This window comes from Oryzias melastigma, linkage group LG14 (genome assembly GCF_002922805.2).
Source record: "Oryzias melastigma strain HK-1 linkage group LG14, ASM292280v2, whole genome shotgun sequence".
Taxonomy (NCBI): Eukaryota; Metazoa; Chordata; class Actinopteri; order Beloniformes; family Adrianichthyidae; genus Oryzias; species Oryzias melastigma.
The window spans coordinates 14,329,597-14,346,114 of record NC_050525.1 but is presented as its reverse complement, the minus strand read 5'-3'; the positions used below and the strand labels follow the sequence as shown (position 1 = coordinate 14,346,114).

Here is a 16,518-nt window from a genome sequence, read left to right as displayed (position 1 = left end):
GTTACTTATGCTGAACTATTTTTCAGTTTGCCTTCCTGTAATGATCTAAAATTAAATTTGTGTCTTGACTTTATCACACAGTGGATTCCATTCAGCATTTTTGGTGGACAATGACCCAATCTCTCCCATTTAACAGGAAATGTGCTGCCTTACCAGTTTCTGTGTGTATTCAGTGGTAAACAATCATTCTAAAGGACAAAACTCTGAAGCATTTATGTTTAGAGCACAATTTTTGAGACTAAATTAAAAGTAGTAACATTCTGTAATCTCAGGATTATTTTCAAGGAGTATCTGTTCAGTCTGGAAATCAAAGAGTAATTTTAACTTCAGTTGCTTATTCGATAATATAGTCTTTATCTCCATAATTCTTGTAATTTCCATGTGATCAGTCCACCCCTGAATATAGCATATCCTTCTCTTTATGTGTGTTTGTTTTTGTTGCAATGCCTTTTTTGTCAGTTTTCAGTGTGTCTGCGCAGCAGTTATCAATGTCCGCCTGTTCACACATGCATGCTGTCATGGCTTCTCTTACTTGTGTTTTAGAACCTGACTGTCAAACTATTCTTCAACCACATTTATTGTATTACTAAGTTAATTTTTTGTAATTTAGAGCTGATTTATTAATTAACTTATTATGTTTGAGCAACACATTGGGAGTAAAAAGGTGGTATTTGTTACTAAATCTATTAAGAAATGACAGTAAATTGAAAAATGTGTTGTATTTATGATCCTCACCTTGACTTTTCCCTGCTAAGCTTTCCATAAGACATGTTTCAATGCTTAATGTGGCAGACGTTGGGCTTAATGTTGCACTAATATTATGCTGGACTTTTTTTTTTTTTTTTAGATGAAAAAGTCATGGCAGATGATGAGTTCACCTGTGACCTCTTCCGTTTCTTGCAGCTGCTCTGTGAAGGCCACAATAACGGTGAAAATCCCTGAACTTTCCTTAGAAATGACTGAATTCATAGCCGTAAGACACGCAACAAATGTCCCGTGTTCTGTTTGTTGCAGATTTTCAGAACTACTTACGGACACAAACAGGAAGCACGACCACCATCAATGTCATCATTTGCACTGTAGATTACCTTCTACGACTCCAGGTGCACACTCTGTAAATTCACGAAAATGATCGAAAAAAAGAGCCTATAGGGGCAGGAGTGGAAAATCGTTTTGACTCGTGGCCCACAAAGGGTTGCAAATTTTAACCAGGAACAGATGTGGAGTGTAACCCAACTGATAAGAGAAAGAAAAAGTAATAAAAATTATTTTAGATGTTTTTGAAAACGGCACATTTTGGAGTTTTTATTTGAAAACTATGACTATTGTTCTCATTTTATTGCCAATTGCTCAAATGGATTAATGTTCCTCGATGAAAAGCACGAATTTAGAGAAATGCTGCATTCATGTGGTCTTGGAATGATTGGAAAAATGACCGTCCAACTCGGAAAACACACACGAACATCCATCACCGCATGAATCCAGAATAAGTTATTGCTCCTAAGGTCGGTGTATTTGTAGTCCACCATTCTACAAGAATTGAAAAGAAAAATTAAACATTCTCAAGGATTATCAATGTAATTTATTCCAGGTTTGGTGGGTCGGATCAAGTAATGTTTTTAACTCGTCAGTAGAATGCAGGAAAAACTTGTTATGTGGTCGGCTTTGTCAAATTAAAATAGTTGATATTTATCTTAATGCAGAAGAGTGTCCATTGAGAAGGATTGCAAAAAAAAAAAAAAAAACAAAAAAGTGTAATACATAAGTACAAACACTGTAACTACTAAAATTATAATGAAAAATGCACACTTGAGGGATCAAAAATAATTTTTTTTTCCACTTCAAGTAGCAATTTGTAATTATTTTTGTCAGCTGCATAAATTGTAGTTTCTCTCCATTTCTCCCCAAACCAGAAACTCAAATTTAGGATGAGGGAAAAGTAATTAAAAACATATAAGCTTCTGCGGATAAAGTTAGGAATTCAAAAACTGTAAATTTTTTAAAACTTATTTGTCTTTTAAAATCCAAATCTGTTGATTTACTGCTAATATTCATAAAAAAGAAGAATTTTTAACATATATCTATTTTTATATGTCTCTCTAACTAAGGAATCTATCAGTGATTTTTACTGGTATTACTCTGGTAAAGATATCATCGATGATCCGGGCAAAAAGAATTTCTCCAAAGCTATGACCGTGGCAAAGCAGATTTTCAACAGTTTAACTGAATATATACAGGTAAAATAATAGCAATTTTATTTACTTTTCATTTAATTTTTGTTTGGTAAGTTTAGGGTTTTACATTGATGTTCTTTCCTCAGGGTCCATGCACTGGCAACCAGCAATCCCTGGCCCACAGCAGACTGTGGGACGCTATCGTCGGCTTCCTTCACGTCTTTGCGCACATGATGATGAAGCTGGCTCAGGTAGAAACACAATGAATTTACTCAAATCATTGGAATCAGTGTTTTTGTTGCTTCAGATTCTGAGGCTTTGACTTGTCGTTTGGCGTGTTATGGAGATTAGAGTAAAAAAAAAATAAGAAAAAAAATCTCTTTAATGCTCTTTGGAGTTAAGTGCTTTCCAGATAAATCCTTATTCCCAAGTTACACTTCTGTGTCTATCATTTTGTGACTTGTTACTAAGTATAAATGTAGCCGACTTCATTTCCATAGATGTTTCTCAATCCAGAAAAGTAACATTTTCTACATTTTATAGAAACTGGTATTTTTCATGAAGGCACAAACTGACAGCAGCTTTCTAATATCCCACTATAGTCATTAGCCTGTGGAATTCAGTTCAATGTTATTGACTAGCTTGGGACTGGAGTAATTAATGTTGCAGCTATCGACCCAGTAGTAGAGTTAATCAGTACACTGGCGGATCTATTGAAGTTCTGCTGTTTTTAATTGAGTCCAACTGGAAGATTATGTCAAAAGTGTTTAAAAGACATGAGAACCTTAAAAATCAAGCAAACAAAAATGGACCTTGATGCTGGAATCTTCCTGACAAGGAATACTTTTAGATGTGTAGCGTTTGGTTCAGCTTTGGCTCCATTTGAGAGGAGTTGTATTGACACGAGGGAGGTTCTCCAATACCGTGTGCCCTAAAAAGCTTGGCTTAAGCCACAAATTCCCCCCTTTAACTTCCGCTCTGACAGGGGTACAATAGTATTACCATGTCCAGATTCTGGCTTTGCAGATTAGCAGAACTTCCAGCATTCATGCAGAAAAGGCTTCAAGGTTCAGGAAGACATTAACCCTAAACACAAACCTCCGTAAATGTGTAAAACTGCACAACCCCCTCTCTGAATGATAGTAACTAGGGGATCACTGAAATGAGCTAAACGAACAAAAATAATGACTAAATACACTACTGGAAATTAATCAATGGAAAGCAGAGATTGATTTTAAATGTTCTTCAGAATCATTAAAACATTGAATTTTGGAAGTTTTTGAAAGTAAACGATTGCTTTTAGTGTTTAACCTCCAAAAGCTCATATTATTTAAATCTAAGGCCAGAAGAAGCATCTTATCATACCATATAAAATCTTTGAATTGGATTAAAAATGATCTAACAGAGAGACAACAGTTTTTAGAGGTCCCTCAGGGGTCAGTATTGGGTTCTAAATAATTCAATGATATAAAAATTGAATATTTAACATATTTAAGTTGATGACATTCATTCTTTTGCAGCTGATACAACTGTACTCTACTCTAGAAATAATCAGATCTTATAAGTTTAATGAGTGATATACAAATCAAATTGAAATTATGGAGGAATTTGAATAAACAGTCTGTTAATTTTAGTTTAAAAAAGCAATTACGTTTGGTAATTATTATTAAGAAAATCAACAATTTCATATACATGTAAGCAATACAGAAAAAAAGTTTCTTAAATTATTTTTTTATGAATAATTAAGAGGGAAATCACACATTAGAAACATTCAAAATATAATAACAACAAAAGAAGTCAATTGTTAACAAAGGAAAATATGCTCTGGAGTACAAGTCTTTTTATATTATATGTTTGGCATTGCAATATCTAATTTATTGTGTAGAAGTATAAAGTAATAATTATAAAAGTGCACTGCTTCTAATCTTCAAAAACCAGCATTTGTATCACTTTTTTCTCAGGACCTCATATGTAGAGATTCTAGAATTTACACCAAAAGCAGCAAAGACATCACTTCTGTTTATCATAAACACTCTTGCAATAAAGTCAATAATTAAGATAAAACTGAAGTTTTATCACATACAACATTCACTTGGAAAAATAGGAACACTTGTGTGTAGTTTTTAACATTGATCAACAATTACATTTTACATCGCGGTATCAGTTGTGAGCAGCCTTTGTACCTCATCAATATACTGTTCATATACTCTATATGGCATTTTTTCTCTGAAATCCCCCCCCCCACCAATCACTTACTGGGACATAAACCTCGCCCCCCACCAGCTTCTGTTCCACACTCGCAATAAACTAATGTTCTCCTCAAATAAAAAGCTTTTGCCTTGTTATGCAACTGCCGGCTCTACGGGCAGCACCGGGGTTTTAATCCAACAGTGTTTTCAGGAAGAACTCGCATTGTTTTGCTGAATCAGCAGGTGACTAGAATAGAAAGTGATTTTTCATTTTTGTTTAAAAAAAACTTGAACTTTTTTGTGTGATAAAATATATTTTGGGTCATTTTAAAGTCCCACTCCAATCATTTTGTGATCTATTGCAAAAGTGTTGTCAGTGGTCTTTTAGTTATGATTATGCTGTTTTTAGGCAAAAAAACCCCAAAACAAACAAACAAAAGAAAAAACTTGTAGATTTCTAAAGCATAATTTCTGCAAAGCAGCAGTAGTTTATAATAAATTGGCCTCTGATTTGGAGGTGGAAATACCGGTGTAGAGCAAAGTAAGCTGATTAAGACGAGGAATCGAGTGATGTTAACAGATCTTTGTCTGCAAGTGGACGTATTAAAATGGAGCGGAGCAGTGAGTCTTTGGTCCATTGCAGTTTCTTCGTCATTGCTGAGAACTTTTTCCAACTGCATTTTTTCATCTTTTCCTGATTCACCATGTTTTGAACAAAGCAATTGTCGGTAATGCAATTTTGACATTACATAATTTTAAATCTATTCTCCATGAGGGGAAAAATGCTACAAAACACGTTAAAAACATCAAACACACAATTTTCATTGAAGTTTGTCTTTAAACAATCATTAAAATAATGGAAATAACCTGTTTTTCTATGACTTTTCATTGTTTTTTTTATGAAAAATGCAATTATAACTTAGAATCTGGAATAAACTTTAGGGCTCCATGAGAAAATAATGTTAATAATAATAATAAAAAAAAAAAGAAAAAAAACTTATCACCCCAATTAAGTACTGATATAAAGGTAGCATAAACAAGTCTGTGATTTTTTAAGTAAATGTCTTTTTGTTACCAGGACTCCAGTCAAATTGGCTTGTTGAAGGAACTTCTTGACCTCCAGAAAGACATGGTTGTTATGTTATTGTCACTGTTGGAGGGTAAAAAACTACACTTAAGATTCATTATACAGTAAGTCCACTTTTGGGTCTTTACATTTTTCAAATATTACTTTGTATTTCTTTAGGGAATATTGTAAATGGTACAATCGCACGGCAGATGGTGGACATGTTAGTGGAGTCCTCCAGCAACGTCGAAATGATTCTCAAGTTCTTTGACATGTTCTTGAAGCTGAAGGACATTGTAGCTTCTGATGCTTTCCGTGACTACGTCACAGACCCTCGTGGTTTGATCTCCAAGAAGGACTTCCAAAAGGCCATGGACAGCCAGAAACAATACTCCCCCTCAGAGATCCAGTTTCTCTTATCGTGCTCGGAAGCAGATGAGAATGACATGATCAATTATGAGGAGTTTGCCAGTCGTTTCCAAGAGCCGGCAAAGGACATTGGCTTCAACATTGCAGTGCTGCTCACCAACCTGTCTGAGCATGTGCCTCATGACACCAGGCTGCAGAACTTTCTGGGACAAGCAGAAAGTGTGCTCAACTATTTCCGCCCTTTCCTTGGCCGAATTGAGATAATGGGCGCCAGCAGAAAGATCGAACGCATCTATTTTGAGATTAGTGAAGTTAACCGTAGGCAGTGGGAAATGCCTCAAGTGAGGGAGTCCAAACGGCAGTTCATATTTGACGTCGTCAACGAGGGTGGTGAGTCAGAGAAGATGGAGATGTTTGTTAATTTCTGTGAGGACACCATCTTTGAGATGAACATTGCCTCTCAAATTTCCGAACAAGAGGAGGAGGGCAAGGGGGAAGAGGATGATGAAGGAGATGAGGGTGGAGGTGAGGGAGGACCAGGTGGAGGAGGTGAAGAGGACAGCAACGGTGAAGAGGGGCAGCCTGAATCCTCCTCTGCCTTTGTTGATTTTATTAACAGCATGTTGAGCTTTCTCAGCATTTTCACCTTCCGTAACCTTCGCAGGCAGTACAGGAGAATAAGAAAGATGACTTTCAAAGAGATCATTGTGGCTGTTTCCATTTTTTTCTGGACCATCCTGATGAGTATTCTGCACTTTATTTACAATGTATGCAAAGGCTTCTTCATGATCATTTGGCAAGCTCTGTTTGGGGGCGGACTGGTCGAAGGAGCTAAAAATATCACGGTCACTGAGATTCTAGCAAGCATGCCGGACCCCACCCAGGACGATGTACATGGGGATGGACCAGGAGAGCTCAGAACAGGTGAAGAACAAGACACCGGAGGGGTAAGCGACCCCGGTGAACCGGGGAGTGGCGAAGAGGAAGAGGAGGATACTCAAGAAAACGAAGGTGGAAGGATGCCGGGTATGGATGCTCCGGGTGGGCTTGGAGATATGGGGGTAGAAACTCCAGTTGAGCCTCCGACTCCAGAGGGGACTCCCATAACTAAAAGGAAAATGGTGAGTTTGGAATTTTGTGCGTTAGCGTTGCATGATCCCAACTTGAACCTTTTTGTGTGGAGTTTGCATGTACACAACTATTGGGACACGCTTATGCATGGGTTTTCTCCGGGTATTCCGGCTTCCCCCCACCGTCCAAAAACATTGCTTCATAGATTGATTGGTGACTCTAATTTGTCCCAAGGTGCAACTGTGGGTGTGAATGGGTATTTGATTGTGAGGCCCTGTGACAGACTGGTGTCTTGTCCAGGGTGTATCCCAACTTTGCCCAACAGTAGGCTCAGGTTAGAATCTGGCAACCCCGTGACCCCGAAAGTGATTAAGCAGCTTAAGAAAATGGATGGATGGATGTCGCACGATTTCATGCTTTTTATGCAATTCAGGGCTTTCAATCTGAGTTAAAAGTGAATATTTGTCAATATTTTAGAAAACCAACTCAATGTGAAAACTTTTGGTTTTGCAACAGGGACCAGAAGAAACTGATGCGACCCAAAAACCAGCAGAACCACCGCCCCCAGAAGAAGTTCCACCAGAACCTGAAAAGGCTGAGTATGTTTTGAGCTCCATATCTTTTATTATCAAGTCTTTTAAATAAATTAATTCACTATTCCCTACCTTTCTTTGTAAGATATTATTGCACAGCTGGAATCTTAATTTTAATATATCATCTAGCCAAAAATACTTCTGATGACTAGCAGTAACCACGGGGACGCTGGACCAAATGAGTCCTCCTGGTTGATTCAAAGCAGGTTGATATGCATTGTTTAAGAATGCACCATTACATTATTTTTGTAGTATGAGGGTATACTTTCTATAGGTTTTGGTAATTTACCAAAGATTTTTATCTACCTAGTGTATATGAGTGTATTAGAAAGCAAGTCTGCATAGTGGCATAGAGTTTGGCGCTCTGGCCTCACTGCAAGAAAGTCCTGGTTCAAATCCCAGCCGGAACCTTCTGTGTGGAGTTTGCATGTTCTTGTCATGCATGTGGTACCTCGTCATGGTGTATCCCACCTTCACCCAGTTGTAGCTGGGTTAGCTCCAGCTACCATGTGACTAAATAATTTGTTGCAAAAAGATCTGTTTTCATCCTGACTTGTGCACAGATCTACTGTTTTGTGGTGTTTGTTTTATTTAGTGTTGAAACTGGAGAGAAACCAGAGAAAGAGTCCCCGAGCAGTGAAATGGAGGAGCCAAAAAAAACACCAAAATCAGCAGCAAAAAAAGAAAAGAAGCTGAAACGGGAAGTAGGATTTCAAATCTGGACTGAGCTGGAAACCCAGAGAAACAAATTCATGGTGACAAATTTTCAATTTTTTATTTGCATAGAATTTTCTGCCCTTCTCAAGGAAAACTTGTTGATTCATCCTATCACTATTATTTCTTCACTCTAGAACTATCTATCCAGAAACTTCTACAACCTGCGTTTTCTGGCTCTGTTCCTTGCTTTTGCCCTGAACTTTATTCTCCTGTTCTACAAAGTAAGGACTTTTCTTGCTTTTGACTAACATGTTTTTCATAAAGAAACATCTTGTAGTTAAAATTTACTCCATGGTGAAGCTGTCCAATCTTTGGTTTGTGAAGGTGTCTGAAATTCCCCCAGAAGGGGAGGAACTCGAAGGATCTGGATTCTCAGAAGGCAGCGGGCTGTTTGGGGGATCAGGCTTGTTTGAAGGTTCTGGAGAAGAAGCTGAGGGATCGGGAATGAGTGAAGGAGGAGACGAAGAGGAAGAAGATGTCCCAGTTTATTACTACCTGGAAGAAAGCACTGGATACATGCAGCCAACACTGGCCTTCCTCGCTATCTTGCACACAGTGATTTCCTTTATCTGTATCATTGGCTACAACTGTCTGAAGGTATGAAAGAGGGATCGTGGTGATTTGCTTTTCAAGCCTAGTCACTACACTGTGTTTGTGATTGTTTAGATTCCACTGGTGATTTTCAAGAGGGAGAAAGAACTTGCAAGAAAGCTAGAGTTTGACGGCCTTTACATCACTGAGCAACCTGAGGATGACGACATTAAGGGCCAGTGGGATCGACTGGTTCTCAATACACCGTATGGACCTAGACATTCAGAAATCTGTCTCCAAATGAATACTATTTTAAAAGGTCGTGAAAAAAATCATGTTGTCATTGTAAATGTGTCTTCTTTTCTTTGTAGCTCATTTCCAAACAACTACTGGGACAAATTTGTGAAACGCAAGGTAGGATAAGCTCAGTCGTCTATGGTGAGGAAACTGGCGGAGTATAGACTTTTCATTGGTTTGTCCTTGTTCAGGTTCTAGACAAGTACGGAGATATTTACGGTCGAGAAAGAATCGCTGAGCTTCTCGGTGTTGACTTAGCCTCCTTGGATGTGAGTCAACAACATGAAAAGAAACAGGAGGAGCCAGACAACTCTGTGTTTGCATGGTACAGTATAGTTTGTTAACAAATATAAGGATGTTCACTGGACTGTTTCTGAAATCTATACATTCAATAAAATCCATGTTTTAGGGTGATCTCCATTGACATCAAGTACCAGATCTGGAAATTTGGGGTTGTATTTACAGATGGCGTAAGAAATTTCTTGAACTGATATCCTGGACATGTTTTATACTCTACCAAACTGAAACATTGTTTTTGCAGACTTTCTTGTATCTGTGCTGGTACTTGGTGATGTCTCTGCTTGGCCATTACAACAACTTCTTCTTTGCCTGTCACCTTCTGGACATTGCCATGGGAGTCAAGACTCTTCGTACAATCTTGTCTTCTGTCACTCACAATGGCAAACAGGCAAGCAGGGACAGACATTTCTCACCCTATCTTCTGTTTATGTATATTGATTCTTCATCTTTCTGTCTGTAGCTCATGATGACAGTGGGGCTGCTGGCTGTGGTGGTGTACCTTTACACTGTGGTTGCTTTCAATTTCTTCCGCAAGTTTTACAACAAAAGCGAGGATGAGGATGAGCCCGACATGAAATGTGACGACATGATGACCGTATGTACAAGCGTTCTCATATCTGCATCCTCTCCCAGAGAATGTTTAAATCATTCATCTTTCTCTCTCCAAGTGTTATCTGTTCCACATGTATGTGGGCGTGAGAGCTGGTGGAGGCATCGGTGATGAGATAGAGGATCCCGCTGGAGACGAATACGAGCTTTATCGAGTGGTCTTTGATATCACTTTTTTCTTCTTCGTCATTGTCATCCTGTTGGCCATTATTCAGGGTAAGGATGGTGGTGTTTTCAAGGCACAAATCAAATGTTGGTGTTATTTTCCTAAATTGTGCTGTGCACTCCTTACAGGTTTGATCATTGATGCTTTTGGTGAGCTCAGAGACCAACAGGAGCAGGTTAAGGAGGATATGGAGGTAAAATGTGACATTGCTCACCCTGTGTGTTGTTTAGGTTTTGTAGGGAACATCTCCGGTGTTAAAGGGTTGAGTAGTAAATTAGTGAGGTAGATAACATGCTGTCTTTCTCACTGCTGATTTCTGTGCAGACAAAGTGCTTCATATGTGGCATCGGAAGTGACTATTTTGACACAACACCACATGGCTTTGAGACCCACACTTTTGATGAACACAACCTTGCTAACTACTTGTGAGTAGATCTTCAGGTGCATGCTTGTAAAAAAAAATAAATCGATAAGCGGGAGAAAACCATTATTCTTCTGTTTTTCAGGTTTTTCTTGATGTATTTGATCAACAAAGATGAGACAGAGCATACTGGGCAGGTCAGTGTGTGGATTATCCATCCATCCATCCATTCCTCCTTTATACATCCCTCCCTCCCTCCCTCCTTTACTCTATCCATCCCTCTTTTACTCTATCCATCCATTCTAACATTTTTCTTTTAATATTCTGCTTCAGGAGTCATACGTGTGGAAGATGTACCAAGAACGATGCTGGGACTTCTTTCCTGCTGGAGATTGTTTCAGGAAACAGTATGAAGATCAGCTTTCATAAGCTTTCCCCAATGAGGGCTCAAACGATGACTGCTGAATCACAGCCCTCTAAAATCCTAATTTTTCCTAATAAATGTTCAGGGATTTTCATAAATGATCGATCACAATGTGCTTGCTGGGAACTATCATTTTTAAACTGAGATTCCAATTAAATAAAATCTCATTCAGGTCATTTTAAGGATGACTGTATGAAAAACTAACTCAGAAAGGGCTTGTTTTTAAGTCAACGATCAGATTAATTAAATCTGATGTTTGAACAAAAAGGTAAAATATCAGCACTTAAATTATAAATCTTTTACAAAAGATATTAGGAATGTGTTTTTGAGAATGTGACAGTTAATTTAAAGGGTTCTACTATATAAATAAAAAAAATACTAAAACAGCATAATAGTGGACGTTTTACACTGTATTGCGGAAGACAGTAAAGGTTAGTTTTATGTATCTTTTTTTAAATTTTGTTTAAATTTACAATGATTTCTTTGTGTTCTGATTGTTGTACCAAACGTGTGGTTTATTTAATATAATCCTCGTTTGATTTTAAATTGTTATCCTTCAAAAATGTAACTCTTGAATTGTGAACATATTCTTACGATTAATAAAAGTGACGTGTCAAACTCTTTTTTTTTTTTGGTGATTAAAAAGCTTTTGACAGTTTGCCGCATGGTGAGTGTACTTTTACCGCAAAAATATAAGTCAAAGCTCGTCTAGGTAAAGCAATTTCCAACTGCCTTCAATGTTGAGCATGTAAAACTGGATTAACTTTACACAGCCACACAAATTGCTGTTGCCAAGTCATTTCCATGCTGCAGTTTGGAACATCACAGCCTATTTTCAAAGCAAGCTGCTGATGCTCCGCTCTGGAGCATCCCAGCTGACCAGGGATTAGGGATGGGCATTAGAACTCACATTGAGCCTCATGTGCTCTGTGAGCATCCAGCACTCTAGCATCGGGGTCCAAACCTGCATCAGCACAAACATGAATATTTCTGGGATTCACAGCGGCACGCTCAGGATGTACGGTGAGTGTGGACGTATGATAAAGTGGAATTTTTTTTGGCAAATATCTTTACCTAAAAAAGTTGTGAAAATCTCAGCATTTGTTCATCGAAATTGTACGTTAGGGTCCAATAAATACTTATATTTTTGTGTGTGTGAGCATTTTATTTTTCGCATTTTTTGAAAAAAGGATAATCTGGATAAATATTTAGATACAATTATATTTAAAAAATTAATAAAATGTGGGATTATCGATCATTGGTTTGTATTTTGATGATAAAAATTAACATTTACAGTTTTGTGAAAGAAAACACGAGTATAAAAATGTTATTTCTATTACTTTATTATTTTTTATGTGAGCTGAGGGAGGAAATAAGAAAATACATTTGTGAGAGGTTGCTGGATAAATTCCACTCTATGTGAACACTGATTGATCGCAGCCTCTTGATCCTCCCACCATCTGACTGCCTCTAATCTAATCTTCCGGGATGATTAAATGACACTTTGTTCATTCTTTAATCCGCATGTACATTGCTCACGCTGCTCCTGCGACCACCATAACTACGCCTAATGCTGTCAGTATGTTCTGAGCACCATTACTCAAACCAGCTCTGCCCTTCTCTTCTCTTCCAGGTGGATTCATTTTCAAACAGTGGAAAAAACTGTTTCTGCACCTGACAGCTGAGGGCAGACTTCTTCTGTGCCACGACGCGTTATCTCTCCCTCACCAAATGATTCATTTGCAAAGCAGTTGTGAGGCAATTGTGCAGGGCAAGGACATCCTGGACTTGCCTAAATTACCCTCAGGAGCATCCAGGGACTGCTGCTTCGCCCTGATCCTTCCACAGAATAAGTACCTGTTGCTGCTGGCTGAAACCCCTTCAGACTGCTGGTCAGATTGTAGTTCCATTTAGTTACTTTAATCCAAATATTTTCTACCATAATATTCCAATATATTAATTTTGTTGTGTTTACTATTTTTCCTTAGATTATTGCAACTCTGTGCTAAAAAAAAAAACACATTTTACAAGTAATATTTAAGTGATTTCTGCTTGTTTCACTCTACAATGAAAGTGTGAAGTGTTGGATCCATTAAAAGAAGTTAAGTTCTGTCATTTGTTTCATTTCACAATTTTGAGTTGATGGTTTACTCAACTCAAATATTTAATATAATAAAAGCTACTATTTTAAATTAAACAAATTATAGAACTTTTGTTAATTGAGCTAACATTTCACTTTTTTCAGTGTAGTAACACTCTCACTCATCTGATTTTCACACACTTCAATGCATATATTCATCAATTCTTGATTGTTTTGAACCAATTATAGATTTTTTTTCTTTTCTTTTAGCCAGTGGCTGAATGTTCTGAAAAAGGTGAAACAGGTATGTTGTTATTTAATTATTATTAGTATTGAAAGTATGAAAAAATATGACAAATAACTGCGGATAAAAAAATTTAAAGCAAAAATTGAAGCTGGATGTTGTTACCAGACATGAACAATAAATTAAAAGTCTGAATTTAAGATGTCAAAACATTCAGTCAATTTTTCTTTGGTTTACAAGTTTACATTTTAATGTGATTTGCAATTGAATTTTGATTTAATACAGATTTATTGTTCAGATTTTCTTTCAAAATCAGTTTTATTTGGAAGTTTACTTATTATACAAGTCACACAAACTGAACAAAAGTTAAATTACATTCAATGACAGCAGTTTTTTTCCTTCAGAATAACACAGATTAGGAAAGTATATAGTTCTAAAATGGCTAAATGGCTCAGAAATCCAAAATTCATGTAGCAGTAAAGGAAGAATGTAAGCGAGGAAACATGTATTATCAGACTGTGAAGCTTTTCTACCTTTTTAACAGAAAAACAAAAATAGAACTGAGTTTATTAGTTTGATAAATTTTATTACTGTTTTTGGGATCCAAAAAAATGGGAAAACACATTTTTTTGCCAGATGACATGTTAAGACTCGCTGAATTCATCTGGTAATCCATTTAATGGGGACAAATCTGGAGCAGATTGTTGCACCAACCAATTTGCCTCCACGTGACAGACTACTACAAAAACAAGACAGACTATTGCTAATTATATTTTTTGTTTGAGCTTTTCTCTTCTATTGTATTTATTCTCAATATCTCCTCTCAACAGACTCTGTCATCACCTCTCAGTATGTGTAAGAGGCATCAGCAGCGACCGCCGGCCATTGCTCTCCACGATCTGGTGTCAGAGCAACTCCTGGAGAAAGATCCACCCACCCCACCAGTCAGTGACACAGAGTCTTCCTCTCCAGGCCCCACATCCAGTTCTCCTCATAACAAAGGTGGATTTTAGAGCTTTGAAACTTTTTTTTAATATAAATTCAAAATGGATCTGATTTATTGTTTGTTTTCAAATCGCCCAACCCGACAGGCAGGAACTTTCCCAGTGCGAAAAGCTGCCGGGGACGCACACAGTCTGTGGGGTGTCTGCGTCACGGCACCAGCAGTAACGCCCAGGCGATGAGGGCAATTTACCTGCTGATGGGAGGAGCAGCTGCCTCCTCTGCCATGGGTTACCTCGGAGCGTGCTCATCCACTAATCTGGAGGTGAAAGCTGACATGCCTCTCAACGCAGATTTCTCCGGTTCGGGGGCAGCGGGAGCATACCACTTCGGAGGCCCTGTGATGGAGTCTCCTCACTTCAACAGCTTTGACTTTGAAGTGGCGGACTCAGATTTTGATGCTTTTGATTGTGGTGGATTTACTTTTTAATCACTCGTCTAGCTATCACTCTTTAAAGCTTTGAACAACTTGAATGTTTGTTCATACAGATCATCATGTTCTCAGCTTAAAAGCATCAAATGTAAACCTTGGACTTGAGGAGTAAAGTGACTAATGAGAATACAAGTAAGAGAAATCTGCAAATATAATAACTGATGAGTTCTGCTTTTTTATTCTCTATTTCCTGATGTTTGATTGCAGCTTCAAAGATATTAACCCTGCAAACCAATGAATTTCATTACTGTACACAAAAGCGTGGTTTAATTCATAAAACTAATAAAGGACCTTATCGGAAAAAAAAAAAAAAAAGAATCAGTGTTGCACCAACTGACATCAGAATGAGTAGATAAAAGGGGCAGGTTCTTTAGAACTTAAACACAGGAAGTGCATGTCATGCAGTGTACTGTAAATTTTGTGCTGCATTGCATAATATTTAAGAAGTATTAAACATATTGTATGAAAACTGATTGAACGTCTGCATTAATCTCCCTGCGTTCAAAACCCCAAAGCTTATTTAAATGTTTCAATTCCATCTTCCTCAACAGCATGTTTTCATCATGTAAATCCATGTTTCATACAAACAAAAGCCTCTTTTGTGTACACAAAAACTAGTGAGATTACATTTTCTTCATTGTTTGTTCTCATTTTGGAACATGCAGTGATCTGGAAGAAAACAGATATGTCAAAAGAACGTAGAAGTAGAAAACATAGAGAGATGCTGCAGAAATGGGATTGGGAGTAAATTCTGCAGCACTTCCTATACTGCAGGAAAACAAGGTTTATTGTGCAAATCGATTCATTTGCTGAACATTGTTTCTTGTATTCTTTTGTGTGAATGTTCATTTTCCAGTTCAATTCAACCTTTTGTCATTTTGTAAAAGATGTTTGTTTTGATGTAGTTAAAGGTGTGTTGTTTGTGCAATCCATGTGATGCATTCATGTTTTAAACAAAGCAATAAAACGATAAAAATCAGTGGCTGAAATATTTAAAGCTGCTGCACTTTTGTTCATGTTTTTGTAACACAACTGAATTTGATTTTTTTAGCTTGCCTAATTTTAAATTCATTTTTATATGTTGACTCAAAAGCATGTATAGCCTTTCTAAATTGATATAAATTCATTTAAGTGATTCTTATTGACTAGTTCTTTAATAATTCGTATCATTATCATTTATTTGATCCTTTCCTATTTGTCCTTCTGTAGGTTTAAGATGTTTTTTTAATAATCCTGTGTAAAGATTATCATTTATTAACATCAGATTGAAAAAGCTTCACTTAAAATAAAACTAAAATCTGGATATTAAGTCACAGTTTTTATTTGTGAAACACAAAAAGTTTCGTTATGATCCAGTTACACAAGTAAACCAGATAAACAAGTAGCTTTTTACAAAGAAAATACATTTGCATAATTAAGGAAACAACCTACACACTTGTAGAAGTATTTAGTTTCTATTGCCTTAAGCGTAAACAGATTATCATTTTTTTATCTCACACTTCCAATCCAACAAGTTTTGTGGTGATGAATCGTTTGTCTGTTTATCTCATGAACTATGGTTTTCTCTTAAACCCCTAACCACTAGTAAATTCCAGTTTTCTTTAGTATGTCTACAGCCCTTCAGTAAAATGAGACAGCTGTGCTGGTTGGTGAATGGAAAAAACAATGAAAGACAGCACTAAAAGTGCTCCACGGTCCAGGTTCGGTTGAGGTGATTTCCTTAAAATGGCATATTAAATGCATTCAGGCAGAAACACAAATATTGAACAGCGTAAAAGAAGTTCTCTTAGGACAGTAAAGCAAGGAACAGAAGAGAACACATTAGCTAAGCTGATGGGGAACTATAACAATAAAAGGAGCATGACAGATGAGAGGATGTGAAGACCATGTTA

General features: G+C 37.2%; 2 protein-coding genes across 3 annotated transcripts in view; both read left to right on the top strand.

Annotated features, from left to right (window-relative positions):
* Positions 1–11,490, top strand: part of LOC112141892 (ryanodine receptor 1) — a 50,437-nt gene extending 38,947 nt beyond the window's left edge. For both annotated transcript variants that reach the window (XM_024265124.2, XM_036215118.1), the window contains 21 exons: positions 848–928; positions 1,015–1,103; positions 2,109–2,237; positions 2,321–2,425; positions 5,442–5,523; positions 5,610–6,919; positions 7,386–7,468; positions 8,058–8,217; positions 8,314–8,400; positions 8,504–8,776; positions 8,846–8,976; positions 9,082–9,124; positions 9,199–9,332; positions 9,417–9,477; positions 9,549–9,695; positions 9,768–9,902; positions 9,976–10,132; positions 10,211–10,275; positions 10,407–10,507; positions 10,589–10,640; positions 10,777–11,490. In XM_024265124.2, coding sequence (XP_024120892.1) covers positions 848–928; positions 1,015–1,103; positions 2,109–2,237; positions 2,321–2,425; positions 5,442–5,523; positions 5,610–6,919; positions 7,386–7,468; positions 8,058–8,217; positions 8,314–8,400; positions 8,504–8,776; positions 8,846–8,976; positions 9,082–9,124; positions 9,199–9,332; positions 9,417–9,477; positions 9,549–9,695; positions 9,768–9,902; positions 9,976–10,132; positions 10,211–10,275; positions 10,407–10,507; positions 10,589–10,640; positions 10,777–10,872 — 3,521 coding nt within the window. In that variant the 3' untranslated portion in view covers positions 10,873–11,490. The remainder of the gene's footprint in view (positions 1–847; positions 929–1,014; positions 1,104–2,108; positions 2,238–2,320; positions 2,426–5,441; positions 5,524–5,609; positions 6,920–7,385; positions 7,469–8,057; positions 8,218–8,313; positions 8,401–8,503; positions 8,777–8,845; positions 8,977–9,081; positions 9,125–9,198; positions 9,333–9,416; positions 9,478–9,548; positions 9,696–9,767; positions 9,903–9,975; positions 10,133–10,210; positions 10,276–10,406; positions 10,508–10,588; positions 10,641–10,776) is intronic.
* A 135-nt stretch (positions 11,491–11,625) lies between these two features.
* On the top strand, positions 11,626–14,971 carry LOC112141969. The gene is made up of 5 exons (XM_024265190.2): positions 11,626–11,890; positions 12,501–12,759; positions 13,218–13,251; positions 14,022–14,193; positions 14,283–14,971. Exons 1-5 carry the CDS (start codon positions 11,788–11,790, stop codon positions 14,621–14,623), a joined length of 909 nt encoding a protein of 302 aa, XP_024120958.1. The 5' UTR covers positions 11,626–11,787; the 3' UTR covers positions 14,624–14,971.
* The last annotated feature ends 1,547 nt before the right edge of the window (positions 14,972–16,518 follow it).